At 35.9% G+C, this 22,986-nt stretch overlaps 1 protein-coding gene across 1 annotated transcript; it reads left to right on the top strand.

The window, feature by feature from the left end:
- Positions 1-19,028: 19,028 nt before the first annotated feature.
- LOC128647098 (olfactory receptor 5V1-like) lies at positions 19,029-19,973 on the top strand. Its single transcript, XM_053699913.1, has one exon. The coding sequence runs from the start codon at positions 19,029-19,031 to the stop codon at positions 19,971-19,973; it is 945 nt and encodes a 314-aa protein (XP_053555888.1).
- The last annotated feature ends 3,013 nt before the right edge of the window (positions 19,974-22,986 follow it).

The raw sequence follows: 22,986 nt of genomic DNA, 5'->3' as shown, positions 1-22,986 counted from the left end.
TGATATCCATGATTATCAGTGTCCCAGTTGTGTGGAACATAACTAAAGATGGTTATCCAAGTCAACTAAATGGAAACGTCACTTACAACTCATCTTTAGAACACAGCAAACCACGTATGAGCCTTCACTACTTGCTGGTCGCCAGTATAATTGGTTGCAGCGTTCCCCTTGTTTTAGTGGCTGTTACCAACATACTTATTATAAAGTCCCTCTGTGTCCATGCAAAGCATTTTGGCAAAAATACTGGAAGTACGAGTGCTCAAAGTGTTCAGGCAAGTGAATGTGCAGCCCGAACGGTGACCTCCCTTTTACTCCTATACTTCAGCTTTTACACATCAGAGATATTGTTGTTTACATTTCATAGATATTATTTCAACAATGCTGGTCCATTTAACATGAACAGTTTTTGGTTTTCTGTTTGTTTGGTGGTAGTATATTCTTACTCCCCAGTGCAGTCAATGATTTTGATCCTTGGAAGCCCTCAGCTTAAGAGTACATTTGCATGGCTTTTACATGCCTTAATGGGTAAACAGAAACAGCCACAACATGAACAATTAACAGCAACCTCACAGATTTTTAGCTTAAACATTGATCAGTAACTGGTAGTTAATTAACCCTTGGAATGTGATGATATCCTTTTTTTCCTCTGGAAGATTAAAAGATGTAATTCTTACACAGTATGGGCTAGATTACAAGTGGTGCGATATTGTTGTTTTGCACATGACAAAAAGAACACTTGTATTACAAGTGGAAAGTAAAGACAATCAAAAGAGTGCAATCGCGATTTATGCTTGTCGGGTTTGCGCGACTCATAACCTTGCGTAAGGCGTAGTGCGTTAATAAAAGGTTGCACTAAACACAACATAAATACATTTATAATTATAGTTATATAAACACTATCTGATAAAATTATTCATAGAATTATTAAAAAACTTGTGTATGGTATAAAACAAGGTGTTTGTGTATGTGTATGTGTATATATAAATATGTATAGTATATGTGTGTGTGAACATTTGTATTTATGTGTTTTACTGTATATTTACTGTACATATTTCACATTCCAATGCTCTTCACAGAAAAATTATATTTTTATTTTAAATACATATTTCTATATGTATCTGTATATACTGTACAGGTTTATCTGTTACTATATATATATATATATATATATATATATATATATATATATATATATATATATATATATATATAAAGGTATAGATATATATTTTACATTAACATTATCATATATATATATATATATATATATATATATATATATATATATATAAAATAAATTACATTTAATAATATAAATTAAATAATTAAAAATGATTATACATTCTTTAGAAAACTCTAAATAATACATAGTATGAATATTTCTTTAATAATTATTAATATTTTTAATAATTTATATTTAATATTTCAAAAAAGTTATTTGATATTAGTAAATCTTCATGTGCGCGTTAGATTCTACATTCCTATGTTCTTCACATAGAAAAACAAACATATTTTTAAATAAATATATATATATAAATATATACATACATATATATATATATATATATATATATATATGTAATAATGTTAATGTAAAATACATCTCTATAGCTATAGGAATAAATATATATATATATATATATATATACATATTTAGAATAAAAATAACATTGTTCTGCAAGTGAAAAACATTGGAATGTAAAAAAATGAATAACTCCTCTCGGGTTAGTGGGTGAACAATAGGTGTAAGATATTTTTTTCTGCACTCCCCTTTAACGTCTATGGGGAGAATACATTAACTTGGCTGCGATATTGCATAGTCCAGAAGTTCCGCTTGCAAGCAAACTTTTTTGTTTTAACTTTCTAGAGAAGTTTACATTGAAGCAAGAGTGCTAAATAGAGTGCCACTGGTAATCTGGCCCTGTATGTGTTAAAAGTAAGATGTGTGATTCAATATTACATATGTTGTATCTTTTAATATAATCAATTAATAAATGCATTGTCTGTATATGTCAAAGTGGAAAGTTTGAGAGCACTTACATTGGGTGATAGTTAAATGCACATTATTGTTTTTGTTGTTTCTGGTTTATCTATTTTGACTTTCATTGCATTTTTTCTTAATAACTGTCCACAAACAATTTCAGTTGACATCGAAATATAGAAACTTGAATCTGGATTGGGTGTAGAATAATCTTGTCCTAATGAGCCAATTGGTAAACAACATACAAGGAAAGCCATAGTGAGAGTCATGCACTGGAAATGTAATACTAGCGAACCATCTACTAGAAATTGCCAAAAGTAATAATAGTAAGAAAATGTTTCAATAAGGTAGGTATGCACTAAGTATATAAGAACATTAATGAAACATGCTTACATTAATTTGATGGGTCCATGAATGACTGGCCTATGCATACCTGTTTTCACCAATGATTAACTTTTGGCGGCTTCTTTCTTTTTCCCCTGTACTGTCTTTAACATGCTACCTAGATGTTCCTATTTATAATTAACTTTATGTTCAGTAAATTATATTTATTTATATGTTTTTGAATTCTAGAAATTATCAATGTATTTCCATTCCTCTTCATGCTTACAGTTATCCAAAACTCTATGGTTTCTGTAATCATTTGATTTTTATATTAAAATACAATTCACAACTCAATGTATGCATTTAATTTTTTAAATATCAATAATAATTCTATGTTTAATTTTCTATGGATCACCTCTTCTATCATTGTACAGTCAACTGAATGGCACCTACTCTAGTTGTAGATGTGAACTTATATAGGAGTACTTATTCCAAATTCTCCTACGTAGTAAGGAACAGACGTCTCAAACCCCTTATTTTCTTGATAAGCTAAAACACCGGTTATCCGGGAGGCTTACTTACGAATCTCCGGTTTCATTTGTGGCTACTTACACCTCTCTCCGCCTATGTATTTAATCTCAGGCAGTTTTCTTGATGGTGCTGCATTTTCGCTGAAGCCACAAGCCGGTCCGTCTTCGCTCCCTTGTCCCTGTTCCACTCGGTGGGTGACATCACATTGTCCCGGTCATGTGTATACTGTGGGGAGTTACCAATCTTTCTGGATCTGTGATATGCTAAAGGTGCTCACTCCCATCCAATCACACAGTAGAAGAGAACAAAAAGCATGACGAGCATTCAAAGCGTATATTTAAAACATAACATTTATTGTTTCCTTCATGGTAAAAAAACAAGTTGTAATCCATGTACAGCAAAGTCGGAACGATGTTAGGGAGATCCCCTGGACCTGCTAACGTGTTTAATCCATGTGGCCGTAATCATAGCTACGATTATGGCCACACAACTGAAACGCGTCATCAGGTTCAGGGGATCCCCCTAACATCGTTCCGACTTTGCTGTACATGGATTACAACTTTTTTTTTACCATGAAGGAAACAAAAAATGTTACGTTTTAAATATATGCTGTAAGTGCTCCTCATGCTTTTTGTTCTCTTCAGCTCTTCCATCTGCCACAGAACATTAATCTTTTTGAGCTACCACCAGACCCAAGCATATAATATTACTCGCTGCTCATGAATTCTTTTACCTCTCGCTTATAATCATGTGTAAACTATTCTGGCCAATAAGTAATTTACCTTTATGGTGCAACTGATGACTCCTCTCAGCTTCAGCATCTAAAAAATCACCTTCTCATTCATGGATTTTATTATTTTCAGCAGAATTGCCACCTTCCCTCCAGTGATCTGTGACCAAATAGTCTCTGGGACATATTATTCGCTTAGCCCTCTTTAGACCATCTCTTTTGCTACTATTGTTGAGCTTAAGTGTTCTAAAAATATAAAATAAATAACAATGAAAATAACACTACCAGCCACAATGAGCATTCTATTCCAACACCAACCAATCTCTCTGTGCTCTTATGACTTGTTGAAGTCAGTTAGAGGTACTGTAAATGGCCTGGCACACACCCCATAATAGTAACCATATAGTGTTGCAAGTCAATCACAACCACTTACATGCACATGGAAGGAACCAGCGTTAAAGGGACAGTCAAATCCAAAAAAACTTTCATGATTCAAACAGGGCATGTAATTTTAAACAACTTTCCAATTTACTTTTATCACCAATTTTGCTTTGTTCTCTTGGTATTCTTAATTGAAAGCTAAACCTAGGAGGTTCATATGCTAATTTCTTAGACCTTGAAGGCCGCCTCTAAGCTGAATGCATTTTGACCACTAGAGGGTGTTAGTTCATGTGTTTCATATAGATAACATTGAGCTTATGCACGTGAAAATACCAAGGAGTGAGCACTGATTGGCTAAAATGAAAGTCTGTCAAAAGAACAGAAATAAGGGGTCAGTCTGCAGATACTTAGATACAAGGTAATTACAGAGGTAAAAAGTGTATTATTATACCTGTGTTGGTTATGCAAAACTGGGGAATGGGTAATTAAGGGATTATCTATCTTTTAAAACAACAACAATTCTGATGTTGACTGTCCCTTTAAAGGGACAGTCTAGGCCAAAATAAACTTTCATGATTCAGATAGAGCATGTAATTTTAAACAATTTTCCAATTTACTTTTATCACCAATTTTGCTTTGTTCTCTTGGTATTCTTAGTCGAAAGCTTAACCTAAGAGGTTTCTTAGACCTTGAAGCCCACCTCTTTCAGATTGTATTTTAACAGTTTTTCACCACTAGAGGGGGTTAGTTCACATATTTCATATAGATAACACTGTGCTTGTGCACGTGAAGTTATCTGGGAGCAGGCACTGATTGCCTAGATTGCAAGTCTGTCAAAAGAACTGAAAAAAGGGGCAGTTTGCAGAGGCTTAGATACAAGATAATCACAGAGGTAAAAAGTACATTATTATAACTGTGTTGGTTATGCAAAACTGGGGAATGGGTAATAAAGGGATTATCTATCTTTTAAAACAATAAAAATTCTGGTGTAGACTGTCCCTTTAAGCTCTGATTCATGTACACCATGCTGTCACCAAAAATGTTCAAGGTATAAAAAAATAATATATATTTTTGTGGCTAGTTCTAAAGCTATGCCCAGATAGTTAAGTGTGGAATGCTTTGCAGAATTATCAGAGAAAATGTATGCATATTGCTCAGTCAAAATAAAGATTTATTTAACATGATTAATGTTGGGAAACTATTTTACTGTAGCATTAGTTTTTAGTGTAGTGTTGCAAAGTACAGGACTGGTGCCAGTATTTTTGGCTACACAGGCCAAGACACATTTTGCTGTCCCTCCCCCAAAGAAATGATACGCACTAAACAAAATGTTCTAATTATGTGTTAAGAAGCTATAGACATCTATTTTATCTATAATTATAGAGAAAATAGATTTTCGTTATAACACTGAATTCTTGACTGTTGATCTGAATTTTTTATAACTCTAATAGCTATAATGGTTCATTTCTGCATGACAAAGTGATAGCTCTTCACAACATAGCAAATTGGTGGTGGCTCTGCATAACAAATCAAACAGTGGTGGTGATAAATAAAACACACAAACCTGGATGACCTATTTTCTTTTTCACAATTATACCTAGACTGATATTAGCATGTCTAACAGGAAATTGTATGAAGCTACAGAGAACCTGTCCACCTGTAATTGCCACTTGGCAAAATATAAGACTGCAGAAGAGCTCTGGTGTTCAATCCTACCCCCTGCTCTTGGGCAACCAAATGTGTGAGAGCAGGGCCTGTCAAGTGAGTTTTAGGCGATTAATCCCTGCCATCAAGGATAATTAGCAGAGACTGCTTCTTAAATTTGTGGTTGAAAATCAGTTAAGCTTCTAGTTCTCAGAAGCTGCAAATACATCTCAATACATTTTCCCATTAATATGCTGTACATTTGTCAAGCACTACAGTTGATCCCATTAACTTGCAATGGAATGCTGTCAAATATTGGCCAGGGGACCAGTAGTAAAATCAACACTATGCTTTATATGATAATTCAAGTCATCTATACACTAATAAACATGCTGCACTGTATAATTAAGGAAGAGTACTTATACACTATTAACATATTTTCTGTACCATTGTGAGATGTTGAAAGTTCATACACTAAAAAACAGAACATGAAGCCCTGTATAGTTATGATGGCTTCCAATACATTTTGCAGCATATGAAAAGTTGGAGGCTTGTCAGCAGTGGCGGCTCGTGGGTTATTCAAATGGGGGTTCACAATACATGAACTGGGGTTACATATCACATAGAGAGCTCTCTCTCTCTCTGTTATAATTATTTAGGCTAGGATAACATTTTTGTGGTACATCAGAAATGTACAAAACAGATACCCTACCTTGCAATGCAATTTAAGTGATATGTTTTGTTGTGTGACAGGCAACACAACATTGTCACTTATACAAAAGCTTTTTAATTATCAGTTGAATATTACAATAGCATGATTTACCTATTAGCGTAGGTGTTTTAGGGTCTGGGAAGAACCTTGCCATATCCAGTAACCTTGCATTAACCTGCAGATCTAACAAGGAGGAGACTGCTATTGGGGATACATACTGAAATAATTAAAGCCATATGTTAAGTAAAATAATTGGTACTTGATTAACTATTTTATTGTACACAATTTTGCCCATATAATTATATTGAAACCTGGAAATCACTTAATGCCTTAGGCAGTTGTTGAGCAAAATAAAACATGCATTCCCGAAAACAGAGCATTGCCATTATCGTACAATTAGTACAACTATGGTAACCACACACAATTGCTATCAGTATTTTATGTTTTACTTATTCTTAGCCATTTTATGTATACATAGTATATGTGAGCAATTAAGTTATTGAGCCCCATAGCACGCTAAAAATCCCCATGAATAAAGGCTGCTTCCCATGCTCCTTTCGCCCACTTACTTTCAGCTCTGATTGCCATTCTCCTGCCTGGACTGGAAGTTCCGCCTCTGGATGTGCCCACTGCCTGCCCTCTCCTCTCACTTGCTGCCTTTGACTCCGTTGTGCGCCGACCAGGCTCCTTCTCCCTCACTGTGTTATCACGTGGCCCTCACTCACACAGCAAAATATGTGCAGTTAGGAAGGTTAGGTGCTGGGGTGGGGATGGCGCTACAAGCATTAAGAAATAAGTGCTATGGGTTTGAAGCCCATACTTCTATCTACCGCACATGTGGTACGATCGATAGAAGTAAAAACGGCAATTTTTTCTTTGCAAAATTTGACTGGAACATTTTGGTTTAAATAAATATAATTTTTCCAATAGGGCTGCTATTGGAAAAATTATATTTATTTAGCCAAAAAGGTGTTTTGTTTTTTTGTGGTTTTTCCTCTCAGTGGGTTCACGTGTGCCTGTGCACATATAGAGGAGCCTCCACTGCTTGTCAGTGCTCTTACAAGCACCAATAGGTGGAAACTAATCCCACTGCTGTCACTGGCTCCACTAACTTCTATGAAAGCTACTAAAGTTTTGTAGAGAGCACAGGGGCTGTACAATGAGATATTTCAGCCAGATGCTTCCAGCTGTTGTGGCTGACCTGTACTCTCTGCCACCCTATGTTCCAGGGGAGCCCCCTTACATTCTAGCTATTATACCACCATATATAGCCCCTACTATAAAGCCTGAGTTAGGTAACAAATAAATAAATATCCATATAAAAAAATCTTTATATGTCATGCCTAGTCTGCCTCTATTGTAGCTCTGACAATGGTAAAGTATATTTTGTATATGTATTAGAGTGTCAGCATAGTATCTCAACACTTTTCAACATTTTCCAGGGACTATCAAGGTATAGGGAGGCTGGAGACTTAGTCAGGAAGATCCTTGTGCAAAACCATTTTATATTGTGGTGGAGTTATGCTGAGCTGGATGGGGAGTGGACAGATTGAGAAAGTAGCTAGGAAGTCCTCTGCGACTATATAAATAGCCAAAAGTATGCAGATACCATACTAATTATTAAGTTTAAGGCTTAAATTACGAGTGGAGTGCAATATTGTGCTTTCGCAAGCACAATATTTGCGCTCCACTCAGTAATACCAGCTCATGTAAATGTGCATTGGTATTACAAGTTATACGCATAATCATTACAAGACCTCACGTTAGCATTGCCTGAAAGCCTTGAGCTCACGAGAGCGAGCTTCCATAGACTCCAATTGGAGCCTCGTTTTCATGCCATGAGACACAGCAAACCATAGAGCGCAGTGCTTGAGGAAAGTATTCTTAGAAGAATGGCGACTGTTTTAGCTTCACATGAGGGAGCCAACTCCATGTCCATGGTTTTGGAATGTGATGTCCAACAAGCTCATATAGGTGTGATGGACAGGTGTTCACATACTTTTGGCTATATAGTATGTCTCTCTCTCTCTCTCTCTCTCTCTCTCTCACTCTCTCTCTCTCTCTCTCTCTCTCTATATATATATATATATATATATATATATATATATATATATATATATAATCAAGAACAATTTAGGAAAGGACGCAGTTGCTAGTGTGAGTTGGTTGGTTGCGTAAGGGCTTAAATGTCCAAGCAACATAAATTTAAATATGGTGCAGACCCTTAGTTCAAATGTATCATGTACACAAAAGAGACGTACCTGGAATATAATCCTGGTACCAAAAAAGACAGGGTTTCAGCACTCTTTTTAGAAAAACTCACAAATCACTCTAATGTAACTCAATAGCTTTAATAGTGGCAGCCAAATTCCACACAACATGGGAATAAATCCATGTAAATATTAAAACACATAAGCATACAAGTTCGACTCATGAATGACAGTTCAAAAGAACCTGACCGGTCAGGGGTACACGAAAAAGCACATGTGTGGCGAAGTGTAAATAGCAGTAGTATTGCTTAAGCACAGGTTTTTATAGTGAACCACTACACCCAACTACCTCAGAACCTCCCAAGTAATGGTCATGGAAGGTATATCCTGGGCAGATATATGAACCGGGATCTAAGTGGTAAACACTGCAAAGCCTGTGTCAGGCACCTTGTAGAAAGTGATTTCACAGTTAGAAATGAATACAGTTACTGCAATGTACAAAATATAGGCTATTATATCAAGTGAGACCTCCTCTGGCTTTGCTACACCCAGCTGCTTACAGCACACCTGCAGTTATGGGGCTACTTGCTGCGCAGGTTACAAAGGGGATCTAAGCAAGCCAGCAGGTGAGCCCCCTGAATATATACATAGATAGACAAGTGGGTAACAATTGTAGAGGTAACACAATTCATGCAATATTGATTACATTCGCATTGTGCATACACATATCCACAGAAGAAGTCTGCAAAGCAAGATGCAAAGATGTTAGCATGAAGATGTCGCAGGTGAATTAGTGTTTTCACATGCAGGCAAATAAGAGTCAAGTTGTAGTTAGTAGAGCACAGTCTAAGCAAGAAATGTATGACTCCAAGCCAAGACAGGTATCAAGATATTAGTCTCAGTGAAAGACAAAACAGCGCCTTCTCCAACTTAACAAAATGCCATTATTTTCTTCAACATGGTCACCTATTCCATATCAGTATATTTCAGGTGTCAACATGTCACACTTATACGACCTTGCTTTCAGATGTTGTTGTGTCCAATATACACAGGGGTATGTATTGTCCCCACTTGTTAGCATTCCATGCCGGTAGCGATCTCCATCGCAGACGCCAAACACAGCGGTGCTCCACGTGTATCACGTGACCTGGTCGGCTCCACCAATGCCGACGCGCGTTTCACCCGCTCGACTGGCTTCGTCAGGGCATAGTTTGGCGTCTGCGATGGAGATCGTGGATATTGGACACAACAACATCTGAAAGCAAGGTCGTATAAGTGTGACATGTTGACACCTGAAATATACTGATATGGAATAGGTGACCATGTTGAAGAAAATAATGGCATTTTGTTAAGTTGGAGAAGGCGCTGTTTTGTCTTTCACTGAGACTAATATCTTGATACCTGTCTTCGCTTGGAGTCATACATTTCTTGCTTAGACTGTGCTCTACTAACTACAACTTGACTCTTATTTGCCTGCATGTGAAAACACTAATTCACCTGCGACATCTTCATGCTAACATCTTTGCATCTTGCTTTGCAGACTTCTTCTGTGGATATGTGTATGCACAATGCGAATGTAATCAATATTGCATGAATTGTGTTACCTCTACAATTGTTACCCACTTGTCTATCTATGTATATATTCAGGGGGCTCACCTGCTGGCTTGCTTAGATCCCCTTTGTAACCTGCGCAGCAAGTAGCCCCATAACTGCAGGGGTGCTGTAAGCAGCTGGGTGTAGCAAAGCCAGAGGAGGTCTCACTTGATATAATAGCCTATATTTTGTACATTGCAGTAACTGTATTCATTTCTAACTGTGAAATCACTTTCTACAAGGTGCCTGACACAGGCTTTGCAGTGTTTACCACTTAGATCCCGGTTCATATATCTGCCCAGGATATACCTTCCATGACCATTACTTGGGAGGTTCTGAGGTAGTTGGGTGTAGTGGTTCACTATAAAAACCTGTGCTTAAGCAATACTACTGATATTTACACTTTGCCACACATGTGCTTTTTTGTGTACCCCTGACCGGTCAGGTTCTTTTGAACTGTCATTCATGAGTCGAACTTGTATGCTTATGTGTTTTAATATTTACATGGATTTATTCCCATGTTGTGTGGAATTTGGCTGCCACTATTAAAGCTATTGAGTTACATTAGAGTGATTTGTGAGTTTTTCTAAAAAGAGTGCTGAAACCCTGTCTTTTTTGGTACCAGGATTATATTCCAGGTACGTCTCTTTTGTGTACATGATATATATATATATATATATATATATATATATATATATATATTCATTTCCAGTGAATGAATTGTAGTCTAGAGAATGTTTTAGCCTTAGCTGTGCAATGTTACAGTAAAATGTTACCACATGACCTCTGCTCATGCTGTACATAATGCTACAGCTGATTAATATATTATCCAGCTGTACTGGCAGGAAGCAAGCAGAATTAGTTTTAATTGTATTGGTTAAAGAGGCATTAAGCATTAAATAAATGCAAGATACAATCATGTAACCAAATAAAAGATGAAATTTAGAATAATGAGTAAATGTATTGTTAAAATTGTATTAGCTGTTTAAATATTAAAAAATAAAGATTTAGTTCCTATAAAGTAATGGGCAGCACCATGTTGTAATCTAGGTTTCCCTACTTTTAAAAGTCTGTTTTTGTTTACTGTACTCTGCTGAGGCCATTTAGGAACATTTATAATCTCACAGGGTTAATTTCTCTGTAATTTCTACATATTAGCAGATTAGTAGATACAATTTATTATTATTTTTTTGTCAGAAATAAATAATTTTTAACTCAGTTTATCCCATATTTTTTTCCAACTCTGAAATATATGTACTTTACATTACACCATCATTATAGAGCAGAATAGTTTTATTTCCCTCAAAAGGGGCAGAACAATCCACTTTCTAATCTACCTCCTTTAATTTCCATTTCTTTCTTGGTACCCTTTGTTGAAAAGCATATCTATGTAGGCTCATGAGTAGCAATGCACTACTGCGAGCTATCTGCCAATTGGTGGCTGCACATATATGTCTCAAGTCATTGGCTAACTTGGTGGGTTTAGCTAGCTGCTAATAATACCTTACTGCTCTTTCAACAAATGATACCAAGAGAAGAAAAAGCTAATTTGATAATAGAAAACTTGTTTAAAAATGTTTGCACTATTTGAATCATGTTGCAATTTATGTCCTTTTAACGTGAAAAGTGATGACACATATATATTGATATATGTGGATTGTACTGGTTACTTGTAAAGCACGGCTAATCACCTGTAAGGGTCTCAAGGTGCTGCTCATTTTATCGACCTTGGAAGGATGAAAGGCTGAGTGGACCTCGCCAGGGATCGAACCTGGGTTACTACAGAGCTTAGCTACAGTGCCTTAGCATGCAGAGCTATCTGCTCAGCTGTAATTAAGGGTGGAATACATGTTAAGTATGCTGTAATTAATGTCAGTAATTATATCAAAGTTGTACATGTTAATGCCATCAATGTCAAAAGATGTCAATATCATCACAAAAATGTAACAGGGGTTTGGACATGTCAACCTGTACAAGCTGAGCTCAGTGACGTGCAGTAATAGGAGGCAGGGGAGGCAGCGCCTCCCCTGTCCAATCAGGAGAAAAAAAGATTGCAAATAATATTTATTTAAAAAAAAAAAAAGTCATTTTTATCTTCTTTTTTTTGGCCATGCCCACCCCCACCCCAAGGATACCCCCCACCCTCCGATGGCAATTATACTGACATCATCATTTATTTTGTACTGCGCTTGCGCTGCCAATTTTAGCATCCATTGTTGCGCAATTAGGAGGCAGTGAGCCGGTCCGCTGCCCTCCATGAATTGCGCAACATGGATCTAAATAACATCACTGCTCACTTAGAGCTAGCGCCCGCCACCTACTGGTGACTCGCCGGGCCCTCATACAAGCTCTAATGGAGGTGGCTCTCAAAACCACCTCCATGATGAGCTAGATCCCTTCAGCCAATCAGCATTCAGCACTGTGGGGAGGCGTGCTGTGTGCTGAGTGACAGTCTTACTCTCAGTGTGGGTCTTGTGACGTTGCGCCGAGCCGCCGACACAGTGAGACTTGACTTTAGTTCAGGTGGGAAGACTCAGCAATGGCTGTGAACATACCTGAAACCAACTGAAACCTGATATAGGTATACAGCACAGAAACCTGATATAGGTATAAAGCACTGAAACCTGAGATAGGTATAAAGCACTGAAACCTGAGATAGGTATAAAGGACTGAAACCTGAAATAGGTATAAAGCACTGAAACCTGATATAGGTATAAAGCACTGAAACCTGAAATAGGTATAAAGCACAGAAACCTGAGATAGGTATAAAGTACGGAAACCTGAGATAGGTATAAAGCACAGAAACCTGAAATAGGTATAAAGCACTGAAACCTGAAATAGGTATAAAGCACAGAAACCTGATATAGGTATAAAGCACTGAAACCTGAAATAGGTATAAAGCACAGAAACCTGATATAGGTATAAAGCACTGAAACCTGAGATAGGTATAAAGCACTGAAACCTGAGATAGGTATAAGGCACAGAAACCTGATATAGGTATAAAGCACAGAAACCTGAGATAGGTATAAAGCACTGAAACCTGAGATAGGTATAAAGCACAGAAACCTGATATAGGTATAAAGCACAGAAACCTGAGATAGGTATAAAGCACTGAAACCTGAGATAGGTATAAAGCACTGAAACCTGAAATAGGTATAAAGCACAGAAACATGAGATAGGTATAAAGCACTGAAACCTGAGATAGGTATAACGCACTGAAACCTGAGATAGGTATAAAGCACTGAAACCTGAGATAGGTATAAAGCACAGAAACCTGAAATAGGTATAAAGCACAGAAACCTGAGATAGGTATAAAGCACTGAAACCTGAGATAGGTATAAAGCACGGAAACCTGAGATAGGTATAAAGCACTGAAACCTGAGATAGGTATAAAGCACAGAAACCCGAGATAGGTATAAAGCACAGAAACCTGAAATAGGTATAAAGCACTGAAACTTGATATAGGTATAAAGCACTGAAACCTGAGATAGGTATAAAGCACTGAAACCTGAGATAGGTATAAAGCACAGAAACCTGAGATAGGTATAAAGCACATAAACCTGAAATAGGTATAAAGCACAGAAACCTGAAATAGGTATAAAGCACTGAAACCTGAAATAGGTATAAAGCACTGAAACCTGAAATAGGTATAACGCACAGAAACCTGAGATAGGTATAAAGCACTGAAACCTGATATAGGTATAAAGCACTGAAACCTGAGATAGGTATAACGCACAGAAACCTGAGATAGGTATAACGCACTAAAACCTGAGATAGGTATAAAGCACTGAAACCTGAGATAGGTATAAAGCACTGAAACCTAAAATAGGTATAAAGCACTGAAACCTGAAATAGGTATAAAGCACAGAAACCTGATATAGGTATAAAGCACTGAAACCTGAAATAGGTATAAAGCACAGAAACCTGATATAGGTATAAAGCACTGAAACTTGAGATAGGTATAAAGCACTGAAACCTGAGATAGGTATAAGGCACAGAAACCTGATATAGGTATAAAGCACTGAAACCTGAGATAGGTATAAAGCACTGAAACCTGAGATAGGTATAAAGCGCAGAAACCTGATATAGGTATAAAGCACAGAAACCTGAGATAGGTATAAAGCACTGAAACCTGAGATAGGTATAAAGCACTGAAACCTGAAATAGGTATAAAGCACAGAAACCTGAGATAGGTATAAAGCACTAAAACCTGAGATTGGTATAACGCACTGAAACCTGAGATAGGTATAAAGCACTGAAACCTGAGATAGGTATAAAGCACAGAAACCTGAAATAGGTATAAAGCACAGAAACCTGAGATAGGTATAAAGCACTGAAACCTGAAATAGGTATAAAGCACTGAAACCTGAGATAGGTATAAAGCACTGAAACCTGAGATAGGTATAAAGCACTGAAACCTGAGATAGGTATAAAGCACTGAAACCTGAAATAGGTATAAAGCACTGAAACCTGAGATAGGTATAAAGCACAGAAACCTGAAATAGGTATAAAGCACAGAAACCTGATATAGGTATAAAGCACTGAAACCTGAAATAGGTATAAAGCACAGAAACCTGATATAGGTATAAAGCACTGAAACCTGAGATAGGTATAAAGCACTGAACCCTGAGATAGGTATAAGGCACAGAAACCTGATATAGGTATAAAGCACTGAAACCTGAGATAGGTATAAAGCACTGAAACCTGAGATAGGTATAAAGCACAGAAACCTGATATAGGTATAAAGCACAGAAACCTGAGATAGGTATAAAGCACTGAAACCTGAGATAGGTATAAAGCACTGAAACCTGAAATAGGTATAAAGCACAGAAACCTGAGATAGGTATAAAGCACTGAAACCTGAGATAGGTATAACGCACTGAAACCTGAGATAGGTATAAAGCACTGAAACCTGAGATAGGTATAAAGCACAGAAACCTGAAATAGGTATAAAGCACAGAAACCTGAGATAGGTATAAAGCACTGAAACCTGAGATAGGTATAAAGCACTGAAACCTGAGATAGGTATAAAGCACAGAAACCCGAGATAGGTATAAAGCACAGAAACCTGAAATAGGTATAAAGCACTGAAACTTGATATAGGTATAAAGCACTGAAACCTGAGATAGGTATAAAGCACTGAAACCTGAGATAGGTATAAAGCACAGAAACCTGAGATAGGTATAAAGCACATAAACCTGAAATAGTTATAAAGCACAGAAACCTGAAATAGGTATAAAGCACTGAAACCTGAAATAGGTATAAAGCACTGAAACCTGAAATAGGTATAACGCACAGAAACCTGAGATAGGTATAAAGCACTGAAACCTGATATAGGTATAAAGCACTGAAACCTGAGATAGGTATAACGCACTAAAACCTGAGATAGGTATAAAGCACTGAAACCTGAGATAGGTATAAAGCACTGAAACCTGAGATAGGTATAAAGCACTGAAACCTGAGATAGGTATATAGCACTGAAACCTGAGATAGGTATAAAGTACGGAAACCTGAGATAGGTATAAAGCACAGAAACCTGAAATAGGTATAAAGCACTGAAACCTGAAATAGGTATAAAGCACAGAAACCTGATATAGGTATAAAGCACTGAAACCTGAAATAGGTATAAAGCACAGAAACCTGATATAGGTATAAAGCACTGAAACCTGAGATAGGTATAAAGCACTGAAACCTGAGATAGGTATAAGGCACAGAAACCTGATATAGGTATAAAGCACTGAAACCTGAGATAGGTATAACGTACTGAAACCTGAGATAGGTATAAAGCACTGAAACCTGAGATAGGTATAAAGCACAGAAACCTGAAATAGGTATAAAGCATAGAAACCTGAGATAGGTATAAAGCACTGAAACCTGAGATAGGTATAAAGCACGGAAACCTGAGATAGGTATAAAGCACTGAAACCTGAGATAGGTATAAAGCACTGAAACCTGAGATAGGTATAAAGCACAGAAACCCGAGATAGGTATAAAGCACAGAAACCTGAAATAGGTATAAAGCACTGAAACTTGATATAGGTATAAAGCACTGAAACCTGAGATAGGTATAAAGCACTGAAACCTGAGATAGGTATAAAGCACAGAAACCTGAGATAGGTATAAAGCACATAAACCTGAAATAGGTATAAAGCACAGAAACCTGAAATAGGTATAAAGCACTGAAACCTGAAATAGGTATAAAGCACTGAAACCTGAAATAGGTATAACGCACAGAAACCTGAGATAGGTATAAAGCACTGAAACCTGATATAGGTATAAAGCACTGAAACCTGAGATAGGTATAACGCACTAAAACCTGAGATAGGTATAAAGCACTGAAACCTGAGATAGGTATAAAGCACTGAAACCTGAGATAGGTATAAAGCACTGAAACCTGAGATAGGTATAAAGTACGGAAACCTGAGATAGGTATAAAGCACAGAAACCTGAAATAGGTATAAAGCACTGAAACCTGAAATAGGTATAAAGCACAGAAACCTGATATAGGTATAAAGCACTGAAACCTGAAATAGGTATAAAGCACAGAAACCTGATATAGGTATAAAGCACTGAAACCTGAGATAGGTATAAAGCACTGAAACCTGAGATAGGTATAAGGCACAGAAACCTGAGATAGGTATAAAGCACTGAAACCTGAGATAGGTATAAAGCACTGAAACCTGAGATAGGTATAAAGCACAGAAACCTGATATAGGTATAAAGCACAGAAACCTGAGATAGGTATAAAGCACTGAAACCTGAGATAGGTATAAAGCACTGAAACCTGAAATAGGTATAAAGCACAGAAACCTGAGATAGGTATAAAGCACTAAAACCTGAGATTGGTATAACGCACTGAAACCTGAGATAGGTATAAAGCACTGAAACCTGAGATAGGTATAAAGCACAGAAACCTGAAATAGGTATAAAACACAGAAACCTGAGATAGGTATAAAGCACTGAAACCTGAAATAGGTATAAAGCACTGAAACCTGAGATAGGTATAAAGCACTGAAACCTGAGATAGGTATAAAGCACTGAAACCTGAGATAGGTATAAAGCACTGAAACCTGAAATAGGTATAAAGCACAGGAATCTGAGTATAATGCTGTGGAAACACCAGAGGCATTGGTACTTCAGCACTTCCAAAAGAAGACATTAAACAGTCTACAAGAAGATATACTTTACAACCTTTAAATGCCTCTTCTATAATTTTTTATGAAAGTTAGTACTCTGATAGCAGAAGAGACAAACGTGGACAAATTCATATTCAGTCATAATTAAGAGATATCAAATGTAAGGGCCACCCTAAAAATCTCACAAATGATTAATTTGTTTTATTACAATTTAAGCTGCTAAGGAAGTTAAAATCTTAAACTTAACAATTACAATCAAATCTGTTATTTTTTACATTTGTAAAACTAGATAGTGATGTCCTTATTGTTTTTATTTAATTAATCCCATTTGTGATTCATAGCAATCCATGGTTATAGAGGGAAATGAGTTTATTTCCCATAAGAACAATTATTCCATATTTATATTACCCCAGTTAGTGATCATTGCAATTACAGAATGCTTTATTCCTCACATCATAATAGCATGGTGCGAATATTATCATTTATGGAAGCAAAAATAAAATGTGAAAGAAAATGATACTTTGGTAAGTATATATATTTATTTATCATTGCACACCACAAACTCTTTATAAGACATCATCAAATATAAAAAATAAATAAAAAATACCCACAAACATATTTTTGATTACATAATAATAAAAATTAAAAGCAAAGTAGAAGAAATGTTCATTCAACAGTCACACAGATATTGTCGTTACACAATTTGCTAAGATGCTAATTTCCATCCGCCACTTTTTAGGTGGCGGACAAGTTAAGCAGCTTGAGACCACTGCTAGTTAACTAACGTCTCAGGCTCATGTGAAACGCTAGGGCTCCGGAGCAGCTGTCGCTGCTTGGTGAATGGAGCCCATCGACTGGTCATAGTAAGCAATAGACCATTTAAATTGCATGCTCATATCGATTATCTCTAACAAGTGTCCATAGAATAAAGCACACAGTAGTAACTGGATGTAAATAATAATGCCTGTAGTAAGATTTTCTGTGTAGTGAATAAGGACTGTATCATTTACCAGGGTTTATTCAGCACTTTGATAAGCAGATTTATAAGTCAAGGCACAAACATACACAGCAGTTACAAAAGATGAGTAGATTTATTTTGGCACTTCTACATTTTTAGTTATTTTTAAAGTTGGTTACTTCATACAGACATTATACTACTAAATGAACCAGAAATAAGAAAATGACTGTAGAGAAACTTAAAGGCACTTTACATTTAAAAAAGTTATATTTTACTGTGTTTAATCCCCATGAAGAGTTTAAATACATAATCTAACTTAAAGGGCCATGAAACCCATATTTTTTCTTTCATGATTTAGAAAGAGAATACAATTTTAAACATCTTTCTAATTTACTTATATTATCTAATTTGTTTTATTCTCTTGATACTCTTTGCTGAAAAGCATATCTAGATATGCTCAGTAGCTGCTGATTGGTTGCTGCACATAGAAGCCTTGTGTGATTGGCTCACCATGTGCATTGCTTTTTCTTCAACTAAGGATATATATAAAAATGAAGCAAAATAAATAATAGAAGTAAATTGTAATGTTGTTTAAATTTGTATTCTCTATCTGAAATATGAAAGAAAGATTTTGTGTTTAGTGGCCCTTTAATCTAACTGTGGCACTCCAGATCAGAATACTACTTGTTAACAAATGAGCAGCAGGCATACAAGTGTATAGCTATAAACTCATCTGAAGCAGATAAAGAGGCTATCCAGGAGTGCAAGATCATTGTAAGAAAAATATTTTGCGTTTTCTCTTTGCAGGCAGCACTGACAGAAGATAAAATGTCTCCTGAAAATCTCACATCAGTACTGCAATTCACCATTCTGGGATATCCAGACATGACTGAGAAGCGTATATTGTTATTTTTATTATTTGTATGTGTGTATGTAACAACGATATTAGGCAATCTGGTCATAATCATTATAACAAATTCATATGACAGCCTACAAACCCCGATGTACTTTTTATTAGGCAAATTATCTATAATAGACATTTGTTATATCTCTGTCACAGTGCCACAAATGTTGTTCTTTCTTGCTTCAAAGCAGAACACAATTTCCTTTGCTGGTTGTATAGTACAGCTGTATAGTATGATCTTTCTGGAAAGCGCTGAATGTGTACTTCTTGCCATCATGGCTTATGATCGCTACTTGGCCATCTGTAGACCCTTGCACTATATTCTCATCATGAACAGAGCAGTTTGTTACAAGTTGCTGTCTGGTGCAATATTTAGTAGTGCTCTACACTCTTTACTCCACACGCTACTCATTGCCCAGTTGCCCTTCTGCCATTATAGCATTAACCATTTCTTCTGTGACATTCCACCTTTGCTAAAACTATCATGCACAGACACTCATGTTAATGAGATTCTACTCTTTGCAGTAAGTGGGGTATTTGTAGGACTTGGTCCACTTTTGATGATTTTTGTGTCCTACGCCTTCATTGTTTGCAAAATCCTTAAAATGAAGGCAGGAGTGGGAAGATGGAAAACATTTTCTACCTGTACATCTCATCTTACAATAGTTACAATATTCTATGGAACTGGCAGTTTCACTTATGTAAGACCTAAGTCCAGTTATTCTTTAGATCGAGATAAACTAGTTTCTGTTTTCTACAATATTGCAACTCCTTTGCTAAACCCTATTATTTACAGCCTTAGGAACAGTGAGGTCAAGAAGTCTATAACAAATGGATTCAGGAGATATTGTGTGTTTCAGCAGATGTAGCTTGGCTCTGGTCTCCATATGTATACACACTGCCATGACATCATTTTGGTTTCCATGATGAGGACAACATAGGACTTGATCTCATTGCACATGCTACATTTATGATTATAAATTCATGCTAATTACCATTAACAAAGGAAACCCTTTCATCAACCTAAAATATTATTTATGGAACCTCAATACTGTATTATTTTGTTCTTATTCTCACTTTAAGTATCTTATTCATGTCTTAAATTCGCTATGCAGGCCTACTCTGTCATCATTGTACTGGCACTGGCACTTTTTCCCAGTCCTTTTTGTGCAAACCATATTTACACAACTTAGTGAACACATGAGAACACATGATTGACTGTAACCATGTGTGAATGTATAAGCAGTTAGGTGTGGCAAACAGTCACATAGAAAGTGATTTGAAATACTTCATAGTTCATTAAAAAATGGGCACTCAAATCATGCTGTGCCGTACAATCAATATGTTGCACAATTCCTGTTCTAAATGAATCATGATACAGTCCTCTGCTTAACCATTCCTCTAATTTCACAAAGCAGTTACACAGTAAAACCCTTCTTCCCTTCACCCTGGATCCAGAGACATTAATCTAGTGGCCTATATTATAATCCTGTAAGATATTTCTGTAGAATATAAACATATGCCAACTGAATTATTAAATCTTCCTTCATTCCTAAATGTGTTTTTACTTCTATTTTTTGCCTTTTTACTGCTACCATTCTAATTTTTGGCCATACATCTGTCAATGTTTTGTTTACTTTATATTGAAATGACCTTTCATTTTGTATTTCTTTATTTCACTGTATTCACCAAAAGGGATAGCAAGGCTGAGCTATGGGGGGGGGGGGGGTTCAGAAAACCCAAGCGCATCAAGGTGACAATTGTTAGTCAGGGTAGAGATTGCACGGTAGTTGCATAGAGCAGGTGTTAGCGGGAGAGATTTAAAGAGAGCAGGGTGGGCATTAAGGGAAAGAGAGCGTGCTAGATTTTTAAAACTGATGATAGTGTTAGGAGGCAGAAAAAACTTTTTTTTACCACCTGCAGTTCACTTAATGGGCGGCTTGTGACTGAGTGAATGGTGTGTGAAGATTGATGGCATCAGTGTCCGAGCTCCTGAGAGATAAGATACGTAACCCTGCTTTAAAGCAAAATTAATCTTTTTTTTTTTTTTATCTATTTCTTACTTGTCACTTTCTTTGTATATGTATTTGAACTAAGAAACATTCAAAACAAGTTTTTTTTTATGTATTTAGAATATTTAATTTATAAATATTTATGACACCCATGCCATACTTTTTGATAGCTATTATTTATTTGTATGTGCATGTGATAACCCATGATTTATTACAATTATATAAAAATAAATACTCTGACTGCTCCTGTGTAAACTTAACTAGACAGAAGCTTTTTGTGTGCGTCAGGTAACACGCGTATTACAAGTTGAAACTAAAAAGTTTGAGTGCGAGCAAAACCTGATGCGCACCAACCATTTATCGCCATTGTGTTAACATATTCTCCCCATAGAAGTCAATGGAGAGCTCAGAAAGAAAAAAAAAACAACTAACATCTATCACTCGCTAACCCGACAGGAGTTATGAATAGTTCACATTCCACTGTTCTTCACATACAGGATAATGTAATTTGTATTGCAAATATATATATTATAAATATAGATATATAGGTATTGATAACTATAATAATATAATTATTATTAATATTTTTTAATATTTTATATGTAATATTTCAATAACGCTCATTGAATTTAGCATTTCTTCATGTGCGCAAACCCAACACCTCGTTAAGACTAAATTGCAAACCCCGCTGCACATTACACATATTTTATATTCCTATGTTATTCACAGATTAAAAGTGGAGCAGTATTTTGCATTTTCGCTATAGCTAGGATTTTCACTTTTGCGCTAGTCAGGTTGCGCTAGTATTACAAGTTGAAAGTAAACAGTTTTTTCTCCAGTGGTAACAACACTTGTGCAAAAAGTCTAAATTTAAAAATCGCAATCACATTCCCACATTCCCCCATAGAAGTCAATGGAGAAAAAAAGTCGCAAAAACCTAACAACCAACTCTCTCGCGCAAACACAATCACATATTCTCAATAGCACTAACCATTCATGAAAATATCAATATATTTCATTTTCCAATGTTCTTTACATAACAGAATATGTTCTATTTATTCATAAATAAATATTTCTACATATATCTGATGTTTTTTTAAACAAATACAGTATATATTTATAACTTTATATCTATATGATTATATATAGGTATAGATACATAAAACATATTCTGCTATGTGCATAACATTTACAGTAAATTCACACTATAACACTTTATTAAATATGAATATTGCATAAATATGTATTTACATGTTGTCATCTACAGTACTTAGCTGCAAAGGGCTCAGATGCACTTCTATAAATGTCTTTAACTGTATACATATGTATTTACATGTATATACAGTATGTCTGTAAATATATACAGTATATATACACACATATAAATACATATGTACAAACATATGAACATATATATTTATATATACATACATATACATCTTTAGACATGTATATTTATAAATCCCTATGTTAAAGCCCTTTGCCTGCCTTTTTTTCTAACACCTGAGACCTCATATCTTTGAGCCCTTATAACTTTTTTGTGCAATAATTTTTATTAGATGGTGTTATTATAAGTGTGACTGTACTTTGTAATGTATTTTTGATGTTTTTTGTGACACTTCTTCCAGAGCTCTGAGGATGAGCATACCCAGTGAGCGTAAACTTCAATTGCACTTATGCAATTGCATTTACTTTCAACTTGTAATACGAGCAAAAACCTGACGCTCACAAACATCCGCAATAAACCCCTTTTCGCTCACACGTAACTGTTAGCTCACCACTCATGATCTGGCCTATTGTGTATTGCTTAACTATTTCATAAGGTTGAAGGATGACATGCATGTTCTGACAGCACGTCTAAGTGGTTTTG

Source organism: Bombina bombina, chromosome 2 (genome assembly GCF_027579735.1).
Source record: "Bombina bombina isolate aBomBom1 chromosome 2, aBomBom1.pri, whole genome shotgun sequence".
In the NCBI taxonomy this organism is placed as follows: domain Eukaryota; kingdom Metazoa; phylum Chordata; class Amphibia; order Anura; family Bombinatoridae; genus Bombina; species Bombina bombina.
The sequence above is the reverse complement of the archived record's forward strand: the minus strand, read 5'-3'. Positions and strand labels throughout refer to the sequence as shown.

Coding starts and splice junctions, on each gene's coding strand:
- LOC128647098 (XM_053699913.1), top strand. CDS start 19,029: ATGTCTCCTGAAAATCTCACATCAGTACTGCAATTCACCATTCTGGGA.